At 37.7% G+C, this 19,770-nt stretch overlaps 1 protein-coding gene across 1 annotated transcript; it reads left to right on the plus strand.

The window, feature by feature from the left end:
* The first annotated feature begins 259 nt into the window (after positions 1-259).
* LOC104903190 (clathrin heavy chain 1) lies at positions 260-19,005 on the plus strand. The gene is made up of 30 exons (XM_010691189.4): positions 260-660; positions 947-1,151; positions 2,977-3,065; positions 3,219-3,297; positions 3,416-3,543; positions 6,728-6,826; positions 6,911-7,019; positions 7,983-8,062; positions 8,173-8,400; positions 8,504-8,569; positions 9,397-9,513; positions 10,134-10,331; positions 10,436-10,552; positions 10,733-10,792; positions 10,933-11,019; positions 11,187-11,270; positions 11,361-11,495; positions 11,584-11,646; positions 11,714-11,818; positions 13,043-13,155; positions 13,247-13,499; positions 13,615-13,751; positions 13,833-14,111; positions 14,206-15,208; positions 15,678-16,163; positions 16,318-16,488; positions 16,619-16,804; positions 17,343-17,465; positions 18,147-18,257; positions 18,498-19,005. Exons 1-30 carry the CDS (start codon positions 616-618, stop codon positions 18,660-18,662), a joined length of 5,121 nt encoding a protein of 1,706 aa, XP_010689491.2. The 5' UTR covers positions 260-615; the 3' UTR covers positions 18,663-19,005.
* Positions 19,006-19,770: the final 765 nt, after the last annotated feature.

A 19,770-nucleotide genomic window follows, 5' to 3' on the forward strand; every position in this document is an offset into this window, starting at 1 on the left:
TTGACGTTGTATTTAAATAGAATGGAATAAAATGACTGCAATTAACAAAGTGATCACTTTAAAGAACTGTATTTGGCAAAAGATCCATTATATGATCCTTAAAGATAAAAGAAAAAAAGTCCATCAATTGACCTTACCAAAAAAAAAGTACTTAAAAAGAAAGGTGTATGCAAAGGCCCACTGGGCTACAAGAACCTTAAAATCCCTTGTTTTTTAGAACTCAGCCCAAAAAGAAAAAAAGAAAAGTAAAACAGCGATAAAAAAGAAAAAGGAAAAAGAGAGAATAAAAAAAGGAAATGTAACGAAATATAGCGCACTTGCTCTAACAGCACAAATTAACACGATCTCTCAAATTTTTATTTCTCTTCTCTTCAGTTCTCCCTTCAAAACTTTTTTTTTATATTTTCTTTCTAGATTTGTTTAACTCTCATTTCATCGCCATTGTTGATCTTCGACGAGCTTTCTCTCTCCTCTTATTGCCAAGTGAGGTTGGCGATCAACACTTTCACTTAGAGTTTCCTCGCTTTCTCTCTCTAAAAATCACCTTCACATTCAAATCAACATTTGCAGATTCTGTTGGAGTTTTTCTTTTTTTGACGATTTGATCTCGTAACAATGGCGGCGGCAAATGCGCCGATCGTTATGAAAGAAGTGCTCACGGTTAGCTTTCTTCTCATTCTTTCGGATCCATAGTTTGCTGTAATTTGTGTTGCATCATTTCGATGAATTTGTGATTTTACGAAGTTTTGATTAAGCAGTAGTAATATAAATTCTGTAATATTAGCTAGATCTGGATTGATTTTGATGTAATAAGTGAAAGATTTGATGAAATGCGAGATTGTAGAGAATGAATTATGGATCAGTATGATGATTTGATAGTAATTCAAAATGAGAGTATTGATCGAAATGGTAATTTCGTTGTTTCTTCGGTATTTGTTTGTTTCAGTTGCCGAGCATTGGAATTAATCCACAATTCATTACATTTAACAATGTGACGATGGAATCGGAGAAGTATATATGTGTGCGGGAAACATCACCGCAGAATAGTGTCGTTATTGTTGACATGAACATGCCGATGCAACCGTTACGAAGACCTATCACTGCGGATTCTGCTCTTATGAATCCGAACACTCGAATTCTCGCTTTGAAAGGTAGGATGGATATGTATGAAACTCTTAATAATTGGATCATATTGAAATCTATTGCTAGTGTATTTGTTTGGTTTTTTCGGCAGGGATAGTCCATTTGTTATATGGAATTGTCGACAAATGGAAGTTGAACACAATAAGATGCACAAAAGTACTCATTGAATAACAGAAAAGAAATTACAACCTCCACTCCTAAATATTAGGTTGTATTTCTATATCATTATTGCTGTCTAAACCTAACTAATATTTCCAAAATGGATAAACGTGAGTAGCTCCCATTGTTAGATTGATGACTATTTTGAGATTCTTGAGCTGTCACTAAAGTCGCAACTATGGTAGCTTATGCATGTATTAGTTTTTGTGCATGAACAATAAATTCGACCTTAATTGTGACAATTTAGATAGGTGAGATCACTTAATGTCTTATTACTTAGTTAATGGTTCTTATTTTATTTCAAACAAAAAGTCGAATCTATGCTCGTGGACTTCCATTTCAGCTTCAAGTATTTGCTTCAGATATTGGACAAGTGGAAAAAGGTGTGATGTAAGAAATTCGTGCATATTAACTCTGCCTAAAATTATGCTTTTGTTATTTGGGTATATTGCCAGAATTGGTGCATGGAGATGTACTTGTGCCAGTTACTTCTAGCCTAGTTCTGTTAGCAGAACTTCTAGTAAACTTTGTCTTCCTATGTTTAACCTCTCTTTTCTTATACTAAATGGTCTATTTAACTATAGTGCAACTATAAGACTGTTTCATTTAGATAGTAATTTTGTTCCATTTATGTCAAAATAACTGCAACACTTACTTTCTCAAGGTCTTTAAGACATACCTTTGTGCGTTGATATTTGAAATAGGTTTCAATAAAAGTATGAAAAGTTATAATATTTAAATTCACACGGGCTCACATAGGACTATAGGAGGATGCTTGCTTATGGGAATTTATCTCGATATGAAGGCATGGGATTGTAGTTCCCTTATGGAGATCATGTGGTGCTTTTGTTATCTGAACAAAGATCGAATATACTAGTATGGAAATATTATTTCTCAACATTGAGTCTATGAGAAGGCTGTGAAAAACTTATATGGACCTAATGCTAATTCATCTTATGAAAAAAGTGTTGCTATATAAAAAAATAGATATAAAAGATGAGTAGATATAGATTTTAAAGTTTAACTATGTGGAAAAAAAAGGTTACTATATCCAGACTGGAATTTTCATCATGATAAACTAATGTAAGAAAGAGTGACTATATTTAGAAAAAAGGTCACTATGATTGATAGTAAATGTATAGTATAACTTAAGATTTTTTAAAAGGTTACTATATAGAAAAAAGGGTCACTATGCTCAATAAGTGGCTTTGGTCCACAATAATATTAGTATGGATCAGGTCCACGCAAGACTAACTCAAGAAGGCTAGGGAAGACAATTGTAAGGACTTCAAAACATGTTTAAGAGTCTTAATCTGGTCTGATTTACGAATATACTATTATGGAAATATTATTTCTCAACATTAAGTCTATGAGAAGGCTAGGGAAGGCCATTGTAAAGACTTCAAAGCATTTTTAAGAGTCTTAATCTGGTCTGATTTGCTATCCACTATGCAATATCTGAAGCTCATTCATTTAGTCTTAAAATGCCAAAAGGAGTTGACTAATTTTGTGAGATATTATTATCTTTTGGTTAATTTTTTAATGTTCATGTAACCTAAATACACCAAGCCAATAGCTACTGGATGGGTGATTGTCTATCTTTTGCATCATATTCTTCAATGTACATCGTCATTGCTCTTGAGGGTTTCATGTTTTCTTTTTGGTTGTGTGTAGCTCTACTTCCAGGTACCACCCAGGATCACTTGCAAATATTTAATATTGAAACAAAAACGAAGGTGAAATCACACCAGATGCCTGAGCAGGTAAATTTTAATTACCAGATTTAAGGTGTTGGAATTTTGTGTAGCTCTATCTTTTGTATCATACTGCCTGTTATAATGGGTCATTTATACTCCATTCCCCTCCTGACTCTATCCATTGGTTCATGGGACCGAAATTCTTTGCATTTTGTGCAGATTGTCTTTTGGAAGTGGATTTCTCCAAAACTGCTTGGACTTGTGACACAGACGTCAGTTTATCATTGGTCAATTGAAGGTAGGATGTAAATTTCTTGCCGGATTCCCTTACCCATGCTTTCTTGACAATCATGTCCACTGCCGTCATCCGGTGCTGATATATTTTACATTGTAAAAACTTTCTTGCGACTATGCAGGGGATTCTCAACCAACAAAGATGTTTGAAAGGACTGCTAATTTAGCAAACAATCAAATAATTAACTATAAATGTGACCCATCTGAAAAGTGGCTTGTCTTGATTGGTATTGCACCTGGTTCGGCCGAGGTACAGAGACTTAAATTTTGATTATTTCTGTTACGGACATTTTGGAATTTGGATTTCTATTTGTTGCGGATATTGAAAGCTTGTGAATATCAAATAAGGCTGGAACTTTGTAGGGCTGGCATGAAATTGGCCTGGCCCAGCACAGGATCGGAGGAAGCATGACCCTGCTAATGTCCCCCGACTTTGTGATGAGCTGGTTTCGTCCAAGAGGTGACATGATCCTGGCTCTGCTGGGGGGCTGGCAATGGGATGCAACTTCAATAGAATAGAATTTCGAAAAGTTCGTAAAAACAGGTGATTGGGTTTGGTTTGCGCAGGCATGGACGCATGGTTAACATGACGTTTATAGGTTGTTATTTCTGTTGAGTCACGGTTTAGCTCTGCCTAGCCACTCCATGCTGTGCATTTTGGCCGTTTGGCGTCCTTCTGGCCCAGCAAGTAGCCTGGCCAAGCATGGCCTTGTGCTACCTTATATTTCAAGTATCAATTCTAGCTGGTTACAGCCTTCCTTTTATTTTCTTTAGACTACCTTTGTTTGGAAGTGATTTTCATATTTTCAGTTCTGGCGAAAAAGATAATCCTAATTTATCTCTTTCCCTCTGCAGTTAATGCACTATTCTAGTTAAACCAACCATTATTGATGCTTCTTCACTTTGCTTAATCTTGGTGAAAAGTTCGCTAGGAGACTATGTAACTGATGGTGTTTGACTTAGCTGCTTGTGTAGCTGCTTGTGACTATGCCGTAACTCTTTTACTCTTTCCGTTGTTTTGAACTTCTCTCTTTTTTTATATGGCAAACAGATTGGGAGTTTTTGAGATAGGGCATGTAATTACCTTTGAACCCATGTGATACTGTTGAAGTGAGAGAGAAATGGTAGAAATATTTCTAAAAGTAAAGAGAGAAACGTAGAACTATTTTTATGAGTAAGACATAGGAGGTGCATTGATATTTGAAACCTTCCGAAAAGAGATCTGATATAAGTATTCCAGAACAACGCAATAAGGAAAATAGTAGAAGTAAAGAAAAAGTAGGAGTATGAGTTATATTATGAAGAATATTTAAACTGCACTTTTGATGGCCTAATGTATGCGTTTACAATCTTATTTAAGGAAGTATATGTCACATGTAGTGCATCGGTCATGGTAGATGTCAAATAACTGCAGAAGACTCTCAAGAATTGTCTTTATGAAGTTCTTGTAGTGGTTTCTATTATGCCATTGTCCATGGAGGCGTGGAAAGTTTTTACATTGAAGTATCAGAAAGTCTCTCGAAGCGAGGAAAATAATTGAATTTGTTCTCTATCTGTTCTTTTGCATTGTGATAAGTCAGCCTAGTCACTCTTGTAGAAGGCTACTTATCTCATCCGACATGTTAAATAAGCATTTTGGGCCATAATTCTACATGAGCTGTACATAATTATCTCGTCCTTTGTTTGGTCTCTTGAACTCTAAAATCTTATATCTCATAAACTTCAACTGTGGTGCATGTTATTAATTTTTTTTCTTATTGTGGTTTGTACGGTATCCTGTAGCTATATTATATTAAGTTCTTTAGTACATGAAACTTTGGAACTTTTTGTGAGGCCCACGAGTCCACCAACAGCTCCACCATTAGTATGATATTGTCCGTTTTGGGCCTAGCCCGCACGAATTTGTTTTTGGGCTCCTTTCCAAAAGGCCTCATACTAATGTAGTTGATGAACTCTTATAAACTAGGTGACTTCTTCTTATCTCTCTGATGTGGGACTTGGATGTATACCCAACAATCCTCCCCTCAGACCAAGGACCACAAGCCTCCCCTCCAGCGATAATCCGTCTATCATCTTGTACCGCCGCCTATCTGCGGAACATGTCGCTTGACCACCACAATATCAGGAGGACTTTCGACACAAGGCACCAAACACTGATTTCCCATCGCGAGGTCACACTGAGAGCTAACCACATCACCTTAGATCTCATGCACCATGCCTGTGACATGTCCATGCATTGACTTAACTGAGTCACCCATCTTTGAGAACCATACAGAATACCACCAAAGACTTGCACTCACGCCTTAGAGCTACAACCGCTCTGCACCCTGGCGTACTCCAGCAAGCCGACCGTACCATTATATGCGCGTTTTCCCAGCCGAACCATCGGCTCTGATACCACTTGTTAGGCCCACGAGTCCACCAACAACTCCACCATTAGTATGATATTGTCCGCTTTGGGCCTAGCCCGCACGGATTTGTTTTTGGGCTCCTTCCCAAAAGGCCTCATACTAATGTAGTTGGTGAACTCTTATAAACTAGGTGACTTCTTCTTATCTCTCTGATGTGGGACTTGGGATGTATACCCAACACTTTTTTGGTCAAATCTGTGTAAATTTTGACTACAGTTTTTTTAACTAAGCTTTATTTTAAAAATTATCATGTAGGATCTTGTTAGGTTTGTTCCGATATATATCTCTGATATAACAACTTTTAATAGTATTTAATAACATCTAACACCTTGGTAAAGATTTCAATGTCCAAAAACCTATCTTGTATACCCATGAAAAGTCCAATCTTGCATGCAATGAAGAATGCTGGAAATGGTGATTGATTGGTACAAAGTAGAAATTGTGCTTACCTTTTTGAGAATGAGCTGTTGAAAGTGATGGAATCCTTTTGTAGACTCTCAAATCTTTGGGATTTGGCTTAACTTTTGACATACTTGAATTCTTTGAAAACGCATAATTTGGACAATATAGCCAAGTTATTCTATGCTTCTTTAAAGAAATAGGATGATTTAATATGCACCAAAATATCCTTCTTATCAAAGTAGAACTGTGTTAAACAATTGGACTAAGTTGAGGTTAGCGCTCAGAACTCATGGGCTATATTCTCTTCGTTTTATGCTCTCTACTATTCTTTATTTATTTTTATTCCTGTCCAAACCGCATCGTGCTTGGTTTATCGTATCCGTTTCAAGCAGCTGCTGTGCATTGTTATATTTATTCTCCTCTTTTTCTGGTGCACTTTTGCTTAGTCAAGGACTGGCAGTTGGGTGCAAATTTTGTGGCTGAATAGCAATTCAATTTGAACTGTAGAGACACTTCAGTTACTGCATGCTTTATTTCTAGCTCTACACATTTATGGTTGTCTTTGTCTTTCTTTCTGCTGACATCATAGTTAACTGATAAAATTCTATTTCTGTGTTATAGAGACCCCAACTTGTTAAAGGGAGTATGCAGCTGTATTCTGTGGATCAGCAGCGCAGTCAAGCTCTTGAAGCTCATGCCGCATCATTTGCCTCATATAAAGTGTGATGTTTTCCCTTTATATCGCTCTCTTGATATGTGTTTTTTACGACTCTATAATTTATGATTCTTCTGTATGGTTGATAGGTCCCTGGAAATGAGAACCCTTCTATTCTTATTGTGTTTGCTACGAAATCCATGAATGCTGGCCAGGTTACTTCAAAATTGCATATTATAGAGCTTGGTGCCCAGCCAGGTTTCGCTCTCTCTTGCTTTGTTCTTCTCCCTCACTATTATCTTCTTGTGTGATTGGTTGTTATGATATGGATTTCTCTTTCTAGTACCTCTCTGCAATTATTTTATATTGTATTAAATTGCTCATTAGAATCTTAGGTTGTTACTTTCTTCTGAGATTTTCCTTCTTTGCCTGAAATAAATATTATAGACAGTTGATGGCATAAATCCCAAGTTTGATTTATCTATGAAAATTTTTCATGTTTGGGAGTACTCTTCCTTTGACCCAAAATATCCCAAGTAAGCCACCTTTCCTTTTACTGTTCCGGAGCACAATTCGTTCATGCTACTGCCAATTGCGGATTATGCTTTGTTTTTAGGTCTGTTGACTGTAAAAGACAATGAAGGTTAATGAAGAAAATAGTGGAGTCCGGGTCAATGATGGTGGTGGTGTTCACGAGGTGGTGGACGTTGCAATGGCAGGGGGTCGGGTTGGGAAGGGATGTTCAGGTGGCTAGATTAAAGGTCGCAAGAGGGAGTCAAGAGTTTCAAATGATAATTGATTACAAGTTGTTGGAGGTCGTCAAAATGGAGACCAGAAGGTTGCCTTTGGCAGAGAGGAGGGATGGGAGGGCGAAGCAAGGTCAGTGATAAGCGGAGGGTAGACAAGTTGCCAAAGATGGAAGGGGGAGGGAAGAGGGGAAATTATTTTGAATGACATAAAAGTTAATGGGGATGCAACATTCGTTAAACAAGTAAATTTGTGCTTCGGACCAACTAGGGGAAGGGTACTTCAAAAGTTGGAATCATTGATAGGTAAATCAAACTTAGGATTAATATGGGAAGATGCCTAAAACTTGGGATTCATGGTGTCATTTTTTTTCCTATTTAACCATTTAATAGTACATGTGATCCGATGTATTTCCTCAAATATGGGTTTCAGTTATGTGTTTATTCTGTTTTGACCGTTGTACCATATTGACAGGAAAATCAAATTTTACAAAAAAACAAGCTGATCTATTCTTCCCTCCTGATTTTGCTGATGATTTTCCGGTCGCAATGCAGGTAGATTTAGATTATGCCCACATATTGCTGACTACATTAAAGTACTTGCTTCTTCTCTAGTTGATATTATGCCCTCCATATGAATAAGTCTGCATCTATATTTTCTGCAGATGTCCCAAAAGTATGGTTTAATATATGTTATTACCAAGCTTGGGCTCCTATTTGTGTATGACCTTGAGTCTGCCAGTGCTGTTTATCGCAATCGGATCAGTCCAGATCCAATATTTTTGACATCAGAAGCTGCAGCAGCTGGAGGCTTCTATGCCATCAACAGAAGGGGGCAGGTTCTTCTTGCCACGGTTAATGAAGCTACTATTGTTCCGTTTGTCAGTGGCCAGGTTTGGTTTCAAACATCTTCTCTTCAAGATTTGGGTAAAAAGCATTAAGCTACTGAGCTGATACTGAGAATCACATACATCTGATATTTGTGCCAATTTGCAGTTGAACAATTTGGAGCTTGCTGTTAATCTTGCCAAAAGGGGTAATCTCCCTGGTGCGGAAAATTTGGTATGTAGAATTTTTACATTGGTTTTTCTATGATGGGAGATGATACTTGTAAACTGTTATTTTTGTGTAATTTAGTGTTGGGTTACGTGTTCTTTTTCCTCAAAGTCTATTTCTTTAATAGTGCTGTAGTAAACTGCATGCAGTGAAAAAGTTATGTAACGTTTGCTAGACTGAAAATTCTACAATGGATAGTGCTTAGTGCTAGAGTCCAGACTAGTGAAGTATAAATTCTGACCATAACAGAGGGAAACATGATCTTATTTCATACATACAAGTACTCTGGAAGTCACTAGCAGAGTAGCAGTCCACAAAGATTTTACCCATTATCTCTCTGAATGCCTAAATCCTGCAATTCAGATTGCTAGAATACTTTTCTCCTTATGTATCAAAATTATAGTTTCACTGAGAAGCAGCAACAATATATCATGAACAGCAGAGTAACCGCAGTTTCCCGCCATGTCATGAAGGCTTTGACCATATATGGAACTTCTTTCAAAGATATTCCTGAACTGTGAAAAAGCTTGGTAGTGGTGTGGCATGCCTTAGGCATTCTATTAAGTGTAAATGTGTAATGTTTGTTGGTTGTTTTTATTGATGTTCCACTTGAAATGGATGATTTACTCTGAGTCTTTCCTTTGTTTCACTTTCTTCGCTCCCCTTGGGACATTGGGTAGGGGTGAATGGGAAACGGGGATTGAGACTTTTATGGTAAAGAGAATTTGAGAATCCGCAGAAAGAAAGAAAAAAAAATTACTAATCCTAATGTGCAATTATCCTGTGGGTATTGTGATAAACTTGCTGATTTGTCGTCTTGTATGTGTTTCCAGGTTGTCCAGCGTTTTCAAGAATTGTTCTCTCAAACAAAGTATAAGGAAGCAGCTGAGCTTGCTGCTGAGTCTCCACAAGGAATCCTGCGTACTCCTGACACAGTTGCAAAATTTCAGGTTCGGAAGTAGATGCAAGCATTTACCGAGTGCACATTATCTATTTCATATTGATGGTTTTAAGTTCTAACTCATATGCAATTTGGTTCCCGCTGCTTCTGTGTCTTGGCGGTGGTTGTTGATTACACTATTACAGCATGTGTAAACGATTACTGTAGTATCTTTACTTTTTTAGTTGTGATTACTTCATCTTTCCCCTCCTCTCTCCTTATACCTTTCATTTTGTATGATTTACACTGTTGACTGCTCTGCAATCTCTCCCCCCCCCCCCTGCTTATACATGGACTACATTCCTGTGTCATGCAATGTCTTAAACTCTTTAGCTGTCTGTGCACCTTCTATCCCTTAAATTTCTTGTCAATTATCCAATCTTAATGTGATTTTGGAAGATTTTAGCATTCCTGCTTCATATTGCTTAGAAATTAATCTTAGGTGCATGACATCGCTTGACACTTATGCAGCTCTTACAGAGGGCTTTGCTGTGCTCATTTATCATTTCAGAAAGCTATATTTTCACAATAAGTTTTCTCAAATAGATTCGTGACTGTTATGGATGTTGTCTATTAGTACATGGTTTTTGCTGAAATCAGAATGTCAATGCTGTTGGTTTGTCATTGCAGAGTGTTCCTGTTCAAGCAGGGCAGACACCACCGCTGTTGCAATACTTTGGGACACTTTTAACTAGAGGAAAGCTCAATGCATTTGAATCTTTAGAACTATCTCGCCTTGTTGTGAATCAGAACAAGAAAAATCTGCTGGAGAATTGGCTAGCAGAGGACAAATTGGAGTGCACTGAAGAACTTGGAGATCTCGTGAAGGTTTACTGGCAGTTTAATGGTTTTCCTTACTAGTCAAATCCGCTACTTGTAATTTGTCGATTGTTATCTTAATGTCGTGCCTACTTTTTATTTTTATTTTGCAGACTGTTGACACTGACTTTGCCTTAAAGATATATATTAAAGCTAGAGCAACACCCAAGGTTGTTGCGGCCTTTGCCGAACGCAGGGAGTTTGACAAAATCCTCATTTACTCTAAGCAGGTAAGAGAGATCCTTCATTATGCAGGCGTAGTGTTGCTATTGTTGATCTCTCTTCTTATTACTCTTAATTCTTTATATTATTCCTTTTGGTCCTTACTGATTCTTTCTGATATATTATACAGTGTATGATTATATGTGCCATAGAACCTGCTTAATACTAAATTTCTTCTCTTGATATAGGTCGGTTATACACCAGATTACTTGTTCCTGCTCCAAACTGTTCTTCGAACAGATCCACAGGTGTGTATCTGACTTCAACATTCCCTTCTGTCGGCAAAAATAGAGAAAAGCCAATGTCTTTGTACCTTTATTCGATTAACCATTGAACGATTTATTGAACAATATTTGTAATTTGTGCATATTTTCACTCTACATTACAGGCTGCTGCCAATTTTGCCTTGATGATGTCCCAAATGGAGGGTGGGTGTCCCGTTGATTATAACACAATAACTGATCTTTTTCTTCAGGTGTGTATGTTTTTCTTTATTTGAGTATTATATAGAAATTGGGGTGAGAGCTGTATTCTTACTACCTCGCCAATCTGTCATATATTGAATGTGCTTTTCTGTGGTCATTGCTGTTTTCCTTTGTCAAACACCAATGTATAACCCTTTTCTCCCATTATGTAACTCAGAGGAACTTGATTCGGGAAGCAACTGCATTTCTGTTGGATGTTTTAAAGCCAAATTTGCCTGAACATGGTTTTCTGCAAACAAAGGTATGTCATCAGTTATGTTCACCGGGTCGTTGAGAATTTTTCATAATCCTCAGTATACTTCAGCGTTTGACTTCTGGAATCATTCTGTAGGTTTTGGAAATCAATCTTGTTACATTTCCTAATGTTGCTGATGCCATTTTAGCAAATGGAATGTTCAGTCACTATGATCGTTCTAGAGTTGCTCAGCTTTGTGAGAAAGCTGGTCTATACATACAAGCTCTTCGGGTAAATGGTCTTTAATTTCTTATTATTATGTTTTGAACTTGTTTGAACTGAAAAACCTTACTAATATATGCTTTTAATAATTTTGCAGCACTATACCGATTTACCAGATCTAAAACGAGTTATTGTGAATACTCATGCAATTGAACCACAGGTTTGTACAGCTAAGTTTCAGTTTTTTGAATTTTTTGGCCAGGTTCTTAAATTTTGGCCATGTGCAGGCACTTGTTGAATTCTTTGGTACTCTTTCTCGTGAGTGGGCACTGGAATGCATGAAGGACCTTTTACTTGTCAATCTAAGGGGCAACCTTCAGATTATTGTCCAGGTAACTTAACACTTGCTTTTTTGGACTTCCGAACGACAGATAAACATATGTGTAAATATACGTACATGCTACTTTTTCTTGAAATGCTTAATAATTACCCCCTCTGTTCGGAACTTTATGGTGAATTTCCATATTGTGCTATTAGTTTTCGTTCCAAAGACACTCCTACTTGATTAATCCTAACATAACACCCCACTAGAAAATCTTTGTATATATAGTTCACTTGTAACTACTGATCAACACCTATGTTATCCAGACACGGTAATTTTTCTGCATAGCGTTGATGACACGAGCAAACACGGATTTGGGTTTGAAAGATGGTTTGGATCCTCTAGTTTGCACTTGGATATGTAGCCGGGGGGGTTGGAGACATGACATCTTGTACCTATTTAACACCATGGGCCCACAACTGTTCATTTTCACATCAAGGGTCTGAGAGAAAAAACTTAGCTTATGCCTTTTCTAAAACAAGATCCATCTTAACAAGAAGAAACGTGTTGGGGCTTTTACTTGTGGGAAGGTTAGTTAAATGTTATGGTTGGTTTGTTGATTGGTGTCCTCCAACAATGACAACTGGTTTAATTTCTGAAGCTTCTTTCTCCTTTCTCATGCGGCTTCTCTTCTTGCTCTTTCTTTCATACTATCTCTTCCCTCTCATACAATAGCTTCTAGTCTTATTTTTCTTTCCTTTTCCGTCCTCTCTCGTGTCAGTGCTGCATGCTTTCTTTAAATAAATAATCATGTTTACCGTATATCTGAATTATATTAAAACCTCGGAATCCACTTTAAGAGTATCGATATTTGTTTGCAAGGTTTATTTTGACCAACAATTTTCTCAGATTCCATTGGTTTAATTTTAAATAATATTATGTAATATATAATTTAATATTTCATATGTCGAATCGATGTACTTGTTTGTTTAATCAAAAATTGAAGTTTGACACGGAAAAGGAAAAAAAAAGTCAACTTATGATAAACCTATGTCAATATGAAAACTGCTTCTGATATAACTATATATGATAATGTAATCCTTGCTGTATTGTTTAATGTAAACTGACCTAGTATTTATAGTGTTAAGAGGAGCTGCTTTCTTTATAAAATAATTTCACGTATTACTCTTATAATTTCTGTAACCTTTACATGTAATTGGCACAAACTAGTAATTTAAGGCTTTGACACTGTATAATTTCAAGCTAATTCTTTGTATATTTATGCTGTTTGCAGACCGCTAAGGAGTACAGTGACCAGTTGGGAGTAGATTCATGCATTAAACTCTTTGAGCAATTCAAGTCATACGAAGGGCTTTATTTTTTCCTTGGATCATATTTAAGTTCCAGGTATCATTCTATAAGATGAAGGCTTCTTTGGCCCTCTTTATGAGTGTTGTCTCTTATTCCCGTCGTCAAACTTCTTTCTTTTTCTGTGCAGTGAGGATCCTGATATTCACTTTAGATACATTGAAGCAGCTGCCAAAACTGGACAGTTGAAAGAAGTGGAACGAGTGACTAGAGAGTCCAACTTTTACGATGCTGAAAAAACAAAAAATTTCTTGATGGAAGCCAAGCTTCCTGATGCGCGTCCGCTGATTAATGTCTGTGATCGTTTTGGTTATGTTCCAGATCTCACACACTACCTATATACAAACAACATGCTTCGATATATTGAAGGTTATGTGCAGAAGGTATGTCCTCCAATTAGATGCTTGCTTCTTGCTGGAGCGTGTATTGTTTAGATGCTTGGACTTTGATACTACTATATAAATATCGAGTTCACAAGGTCTCATTTGGATGTGCTAGGTTAATCCGGCGAATGCACCACTAGTTGTTGGGCAACTTCTTGATGATGAATGTCCTGAAGATTTTATCAAGGGTCTGATACTCTCTGTTCGTTCGCTCCTTCCAGTTGAGCCTCTTGTGGAGGAATGTGAGAAGAGGTGCTGACATTGTGATGTATAATTTTATAGCTGATCCTCTGTTTCTCTTATCTACTCTGACGTGTTTTTTTAATGTTCCAGGAATCGACTTCGCTTACTCACTCAATTTCTTGAGCATCTCGTTAGTGAAGGAAGCCAAGACGTGCACGTGCACAATGCTCTGGGTAAAATTATCATTGAAAGTAACAATAATCCAGAGCACTTCTTGACAACGAACCCATACTATGATTCACGGGTTGTGGGTAAATATTGTGAGAAACGTGACCCCACCTTAGCAGTTGTGGCTTATAGGCGAGGGCAATGTGATGAAGAACTTATCAATGTCACAAATAAGAATTCTTTGTTCAAGTTGCAAGCGAGGTGGGTGACTTTTTCTTTTATCTTCCATTCTCCTGGTTGTGGTGTAATTTATTGGAAGGTGCTTTTTTCTTATTGGTTCATTCTTGTGTTCTAGATATGTTGTTGAGAGAATGGATGGTGATCTTTGGGATAAAGTGCTCAATCCTGAGAACGAGTATAGGAGGCAGATCATTGATCAAGTTGTGTCCACTGCTTTGCCGGAAAGCAAGAGTCCAGAACAAGTTTCAGCTGCAGTTAAAGCTTTTATGACGGCGGATCTCCCTCATGAATTGATTGAGCTTCTTGAGAAGATCGTTCTGCAGAACTCTGCTTTCAGTGGCAATTCAAATCTGCAAAACCTCCTCATTTTGACGGCTATCAAAGCAGATTCATCCCGAGTTATGGATTATGTCAACAGGCTGGATAACTTTGACGGACCTGCAGTTGGAGAAGTAGCTGTTGAGGCCCAACTCTTTGAAGAAGCGTTTGCAATTTTCAAGAAATTTAACCTGAATGTGCAGGCGGTTAATGTGCTGTTAGATAACATTCAAAGCATTGACCGGGCTGTGGAGTTTGCATTCCGAGTTGAAGAAGATGCTGTTTGGAGTCAAGTCGCAAAGGCTCAGTTGAGGGCAGGGTTGGTCAGCGACGCAATAGAGTCATTTATACGTGCCGAGGATGCCACTCAATTTTTGGATGTGATTCGTGCTGCTGAAGGTGGAGACGTCTACCATGACTTGGTGAAGTACCTTCTTATGGTTAGGCAGCAAACAAAGGAGCCTAGGGTTGATAGTGAACTTATATATGCTTATGCCAAGATTGATAGGTTGAGTGACATTGAGGAATTCATCCTTATGCCAAATGTTGCCAACCTCCAAAATGTCGGTGATCGCTTGTTTGATGAAGCTCTATATGAAGCTGCAAAGATCATATATGCTTTCATTTCTAACTGGGCCAAGTTAGCTGTTACCCTAGTGAGGTTAAAGCAATTCCAAAGTGCTGTTGATGCAGCACGTAAAGCTAACAGCGCAAAGACTTGGAAGGAAGTTTGCTTCGCATGTGTTGATGCTGAAGAGTTCAGATTAGCTCAGATTTGTGGTCTTAACATTATCATACAGGCACGTTACTGTGACTTCATCTACTCCTATGTCTTGACTATTGAGCCAAATGTTACATTTAAGTTTGGGATCAAGTGAAATATATAAATTTCTAATGGTATCCTTGAGTGGCGGTCATGAAATTTATAAAAAATGTTTTTAAGTATAGTTTGGAAGTGGCACCTTTTGCGGGACAACCTAAATCACGATTTGCAATCTTATTTGTGGATATCCTATGTCGGGACCGAGGAAAGACTTTCATTGCCTGTTCTTGTACAGTGTTGTATTTGTTTAATAATGAATTTCAACGTCTGAAAATTGGTCTTATTTGTGGATAAAGGTTTCATGCTTTGTCTTCTGTCAAAAATTTCACAAGGTTTTTATAAGCTACACCCACGTGATCTATCTTATACTCTGTGTTCAGTCTAGCACTGTACATATTTGTTTCTGGTAGTATGATTTTTGTCTTATCTATGGTTCCTTCTTTCAGGTGGATGACATGGAGGAGGTCAGTCAGTTTTACCAGAACAGGGGTTGTTTCAATGAGATAATCTCGTTGATGGAAAGTGGTCTGGGATTGGAACGTGCACACATGGGCATCTTTACTGAACTGGGAGTACTTTATGCTAGATATCGCTCTGAGAAGCTTATGGAGCACATCAAGCTGTTTGCTACTCGACTCAACATTCCCAAGCTTATCAGAGCATGCGATGAACAGCAGCACTGGAAAGAACTTACATATCTGTATATCCAGTATGATGAATTTGATAACGCTGCCGTTACTGTAATGAACCACTCTCCCGAGGCCTGGGATCACATGCAGTTCAAAGATGTTGTGGTTAAAGTTGCCAACGTAGAGCTGTACTACAAAGCTGTGCATTTCTACCTACAGGAGCATCCTGATCTTATTAATGATATGCTTAATGTCCTGGCACTTCGTCTGGACCATACCCGTGTGGTTGACATTATGAGAAAGGTTGGTTAACTCAGTCTTTGCTTATAATGAAGTGCCCTTAATTCCCTAAAGGACTTGGCCTCTAAATTAGTATTTGCGATTCTTTCTTTTCTGTTTTTTTCGGTAGTTGTTTTACACGCAATCTGTTGATTGATATGTATGTCTTGATTAACAGGCGGGTAACCTACATCTCGTGAAGCCGTATATGATTGCAGTCCAGAGCAACAATGTCTCTGCTGTAAATGAGGCCTTGAATGAAATATATGTCGAGGAGGAAGACTATGATAGATTGCGAGAATCAATTGATTTACATGATAACTTTGATCAGATAGGACTTGCACAAAAGGTGACGTGCATCTAGTTCCTCTTTTTGCATTTATACTGCTGGCTGGTCTAGTATTTTCTTCGTCTGTCAAACGGTGAATATGTTTGCTAAATAATTCATTCTTATAGTTATGTATTTATGTGGATAACAGATCGAGAAACATGAGCTTCTTGAGATGCGACGTGTTGCTGCTTATATCTATAAGAAGGCAGGTCGATGGAAGCAGTCTATTGCACTTTCCAAGAAAGATAAACATTATAGAGATGCAATGGAAACATGTTCACAATCTGGTGACCGCGAACTGGCAGAGGAGTTGCTGGTTTATTTCATACAGGAGGTACATTTTTTTTCCCTATAGAGGCCTATGTTCCAGGCAAATGGGTCTAGCCTGCAAGATTCTCCATGGAATATTCCAGTTTTGGCATAATAGTACTGGTGTTTTTTTATACCTTTTGTTGTTGATGGCGGTAGAGAAGGAGGGGCGGCGGGGGGGGGGGGGGGGGTTGACGAAATATGTAATCTGGTGGCAAACAGGCATAGCATCTATTGTAGTTCATGTAATTGGTGCAAAACATGATTTTTCTTTAGTATGATATGTTGTCACAATTTTACATCAAAAATCTACCTTCTTTTATCAAGATACAAGGAATTTATCATGATGTGATTTTTTGAGCAAGTAAATTTTTTAAAATAAGCTGCCTGTACATGAGCAACCTTCTATGAGTCTCATCTGGTTAGAGGTAGTGCTATTAGTCTCATTATTTGCACTACACTGCTGCTGTTGTATTAGATGAGGCCCTACTTGTTCATGTTTTGTGCGCATTGGCAATTGCCATCTTTTCTGGGGCTAACTTTTGTTGAATTTACTTTTGTAGGGGAAGAAGGAGTGCTTTGCCGCTTGTCTTTTTGTTTGTTATGATGTAATACGGCCAGATGTTGCCCTTGAGCTTGCCTGGATGAACAATATGATTGACTTTGCCTTCCCATACTTACTGCAGGTAATCATCCTGGCCTTTCATGGTAGGAAAAGAGTGGGTAAAGTAAAGAAACTTATCTATTCTAGTATTGAGCTACCAGTTTCAAGTAGCTCAGATTTGGCTTGTCTGGATCATGAGACTGATTTATGGTCTTCATATGCTGAATTATTTCATTGCAAGTTTGAGAACAACAAAAACTGAGTTCAGAGCTGGGTAGAAACAGTCTCACTGATGCAGTTTACAAGAAGTAAATTAAGCAATTGATCGACAAATACGAATAATAGACTTCTTTATCTAGATTATATTTGCCGAGAGTGTGAAAGTATATGCTTGACATTCATTGCTTTTTGAAGATGACTAGAATTCATGTTATACTTCCGTTGTCTCTTGAAAAACTTCCCACTTCGACTGGCGAGCTTATTAAGTATTAAGAAAGCTTACTTTTGACACTTTTTCGCTTTATGCATGCGTTGGGTCAACTTAGTAGGGTTATGAGAGGGGGGGGGGTGTGCTAATAGTAGTTGAATACATGATGAATTATAGGCATATTGGTAATCAAACCCAAAAAAGTAGTTTGAATACACGATAAATTAAACAACAAAAAGGTGTATACACTATACAACCATGAAAGGACATCCGGAAGCTCTTTTGGGTCGGAGGAAGTTATTTTTCTGCCAATTCTCATATCTTTTCTTGTTGCAGTTTATGCGTGAGTATGCAGGCAAAGTTGATGAACTCATAAAGGAAAAAATTGAGGCCCAAAAGGAAACAAAAGCTAAAGAGCAGGAAGAGAAAGACGTAATTGCTCAACAGGTAGCTTTTTTATATTCTCTCTTCTACTGCTCTCCGTAACTGTACCGTTCCTTATTTGCTGGTACACATGTTAGTGGCTGCTTGACCTACCCTTTTATCTTGTTTTAATCTAATCTTGAAACTTGAAAGAAGTGCTTTATAATCATGTTCTACACTTTTTTTTCTCTCCTCCCCCTTCTCTTTGTCTTGCTATACTTCGTCATTCCTGCTTAGAAACTAATATTTTTTCTTCCATGGCAGAACATGTATGCTCAATTGTTGCCTCTTGCTTTACCTGCGCCTCCAATGCCGGGTGCTGGACCCCCACCACCAGGAATGTATGGACCTCCCCCAATGGGAGGTATGGGAGGAATGGGAATGCCTCCTATGCCACCTTTCGGAATGCCACCTATGGGAAATTACTAATCGGAGTACTCCTGGGATTCGGTCTAACCCGTGCTTGCTTCGCATTAAGCTGTTGAGCTGCACTTTGAAATTTTTGATGTGCTAATTAATCTGGTGGTCGCTCCGGCACTTATTTTATGTGTTATACTCTCGAGTTGGACAATGAAAGGTCAATCTAAGAATAATGTTTAATCTTTGCATTCTTTTGCAAGATATGGTTGATGTACATTTTTGTATGATCATTCTTTTGACAACAAGCTTATTCTTTTGGACTGCTGCTGCTTGTAAGCAAGCCGAAGTCCTTTTTTGAGTTGCAAATTGATATTAGACGGCCATATTATAATTTTCACTAATTTCTCAGTTCCATTTATGTCATTTCTGGTAATTTTCATCACTGAAGTGTCCCTCCTCTTTCATTTCTTTTGTATGATTGTATGAGAGACATAATATCTGTCACGTTGCAAAAAAAAAAAAACTACCAAAAAACTGGAAAGAAATGTATTCGAAACAATCTGAGCTTATAGATATGTATGTGCAAAGCCTAATGAATGTAGAAAAAGGACTGTAATAGTGGAATTTGTAAAGCATACTCTTAACAAAAACGACTGTATCACACATCCGATACCAATTCGAGCCATGCATGCTGGTACAGTGGATCTATAGACGATCAATGTTAAACATGGTTGCTAAACGCAGCCTCACTTTACTAACGCAGCCTTAAAAAAACCCCAAAAAACCCTTATTATCATATTCTTTCTAAAAAACCCTTTTTCTCTCTAAAAATATTCTCTCCTCCTCTCTAACTGTTATATATAAAAAACTTCATCGAAGACCTACAAATTTTAATTTGATATTCAATGGACCATAATTTTGACCCAATCGAATTTCAATCTGATGTAAGTTGTGAATTTTTTTTCGTAATTATGATGCAGGTTGTGAATTTTTTTTCGCAGATTCAAGTTGTAATTTTTTTTTTCATAATGTCTGTTTCGTGTAGACTACACGAAACAGATGATTCTGTTTCGTGTAGATTACACGAAACAATTGATTCTGTTTCGTGTGGACTACACGAAACAGATGATTCCGTTTCGTGCAATCTGCACGAAACAATTGGATCCGTTTCGTGCAC

The sequence above is a fragment of the Beta vulgaris genome, chromosome 2 (genome assembly GCF_026745355.1).
Source record: "Beta vulgaris subsp. vulgaris cultivar EL10 chromosome 2, EL10.2, whole genome shotgun sequence".
Taxonomy (NCBI): domain Eukaryota; kingdom Viridiplantae; phylum Streptophyta; class Magnoliopsida; order Caryophyllales; family Amaranthaceae; genus Beta; species Beta vulgaris.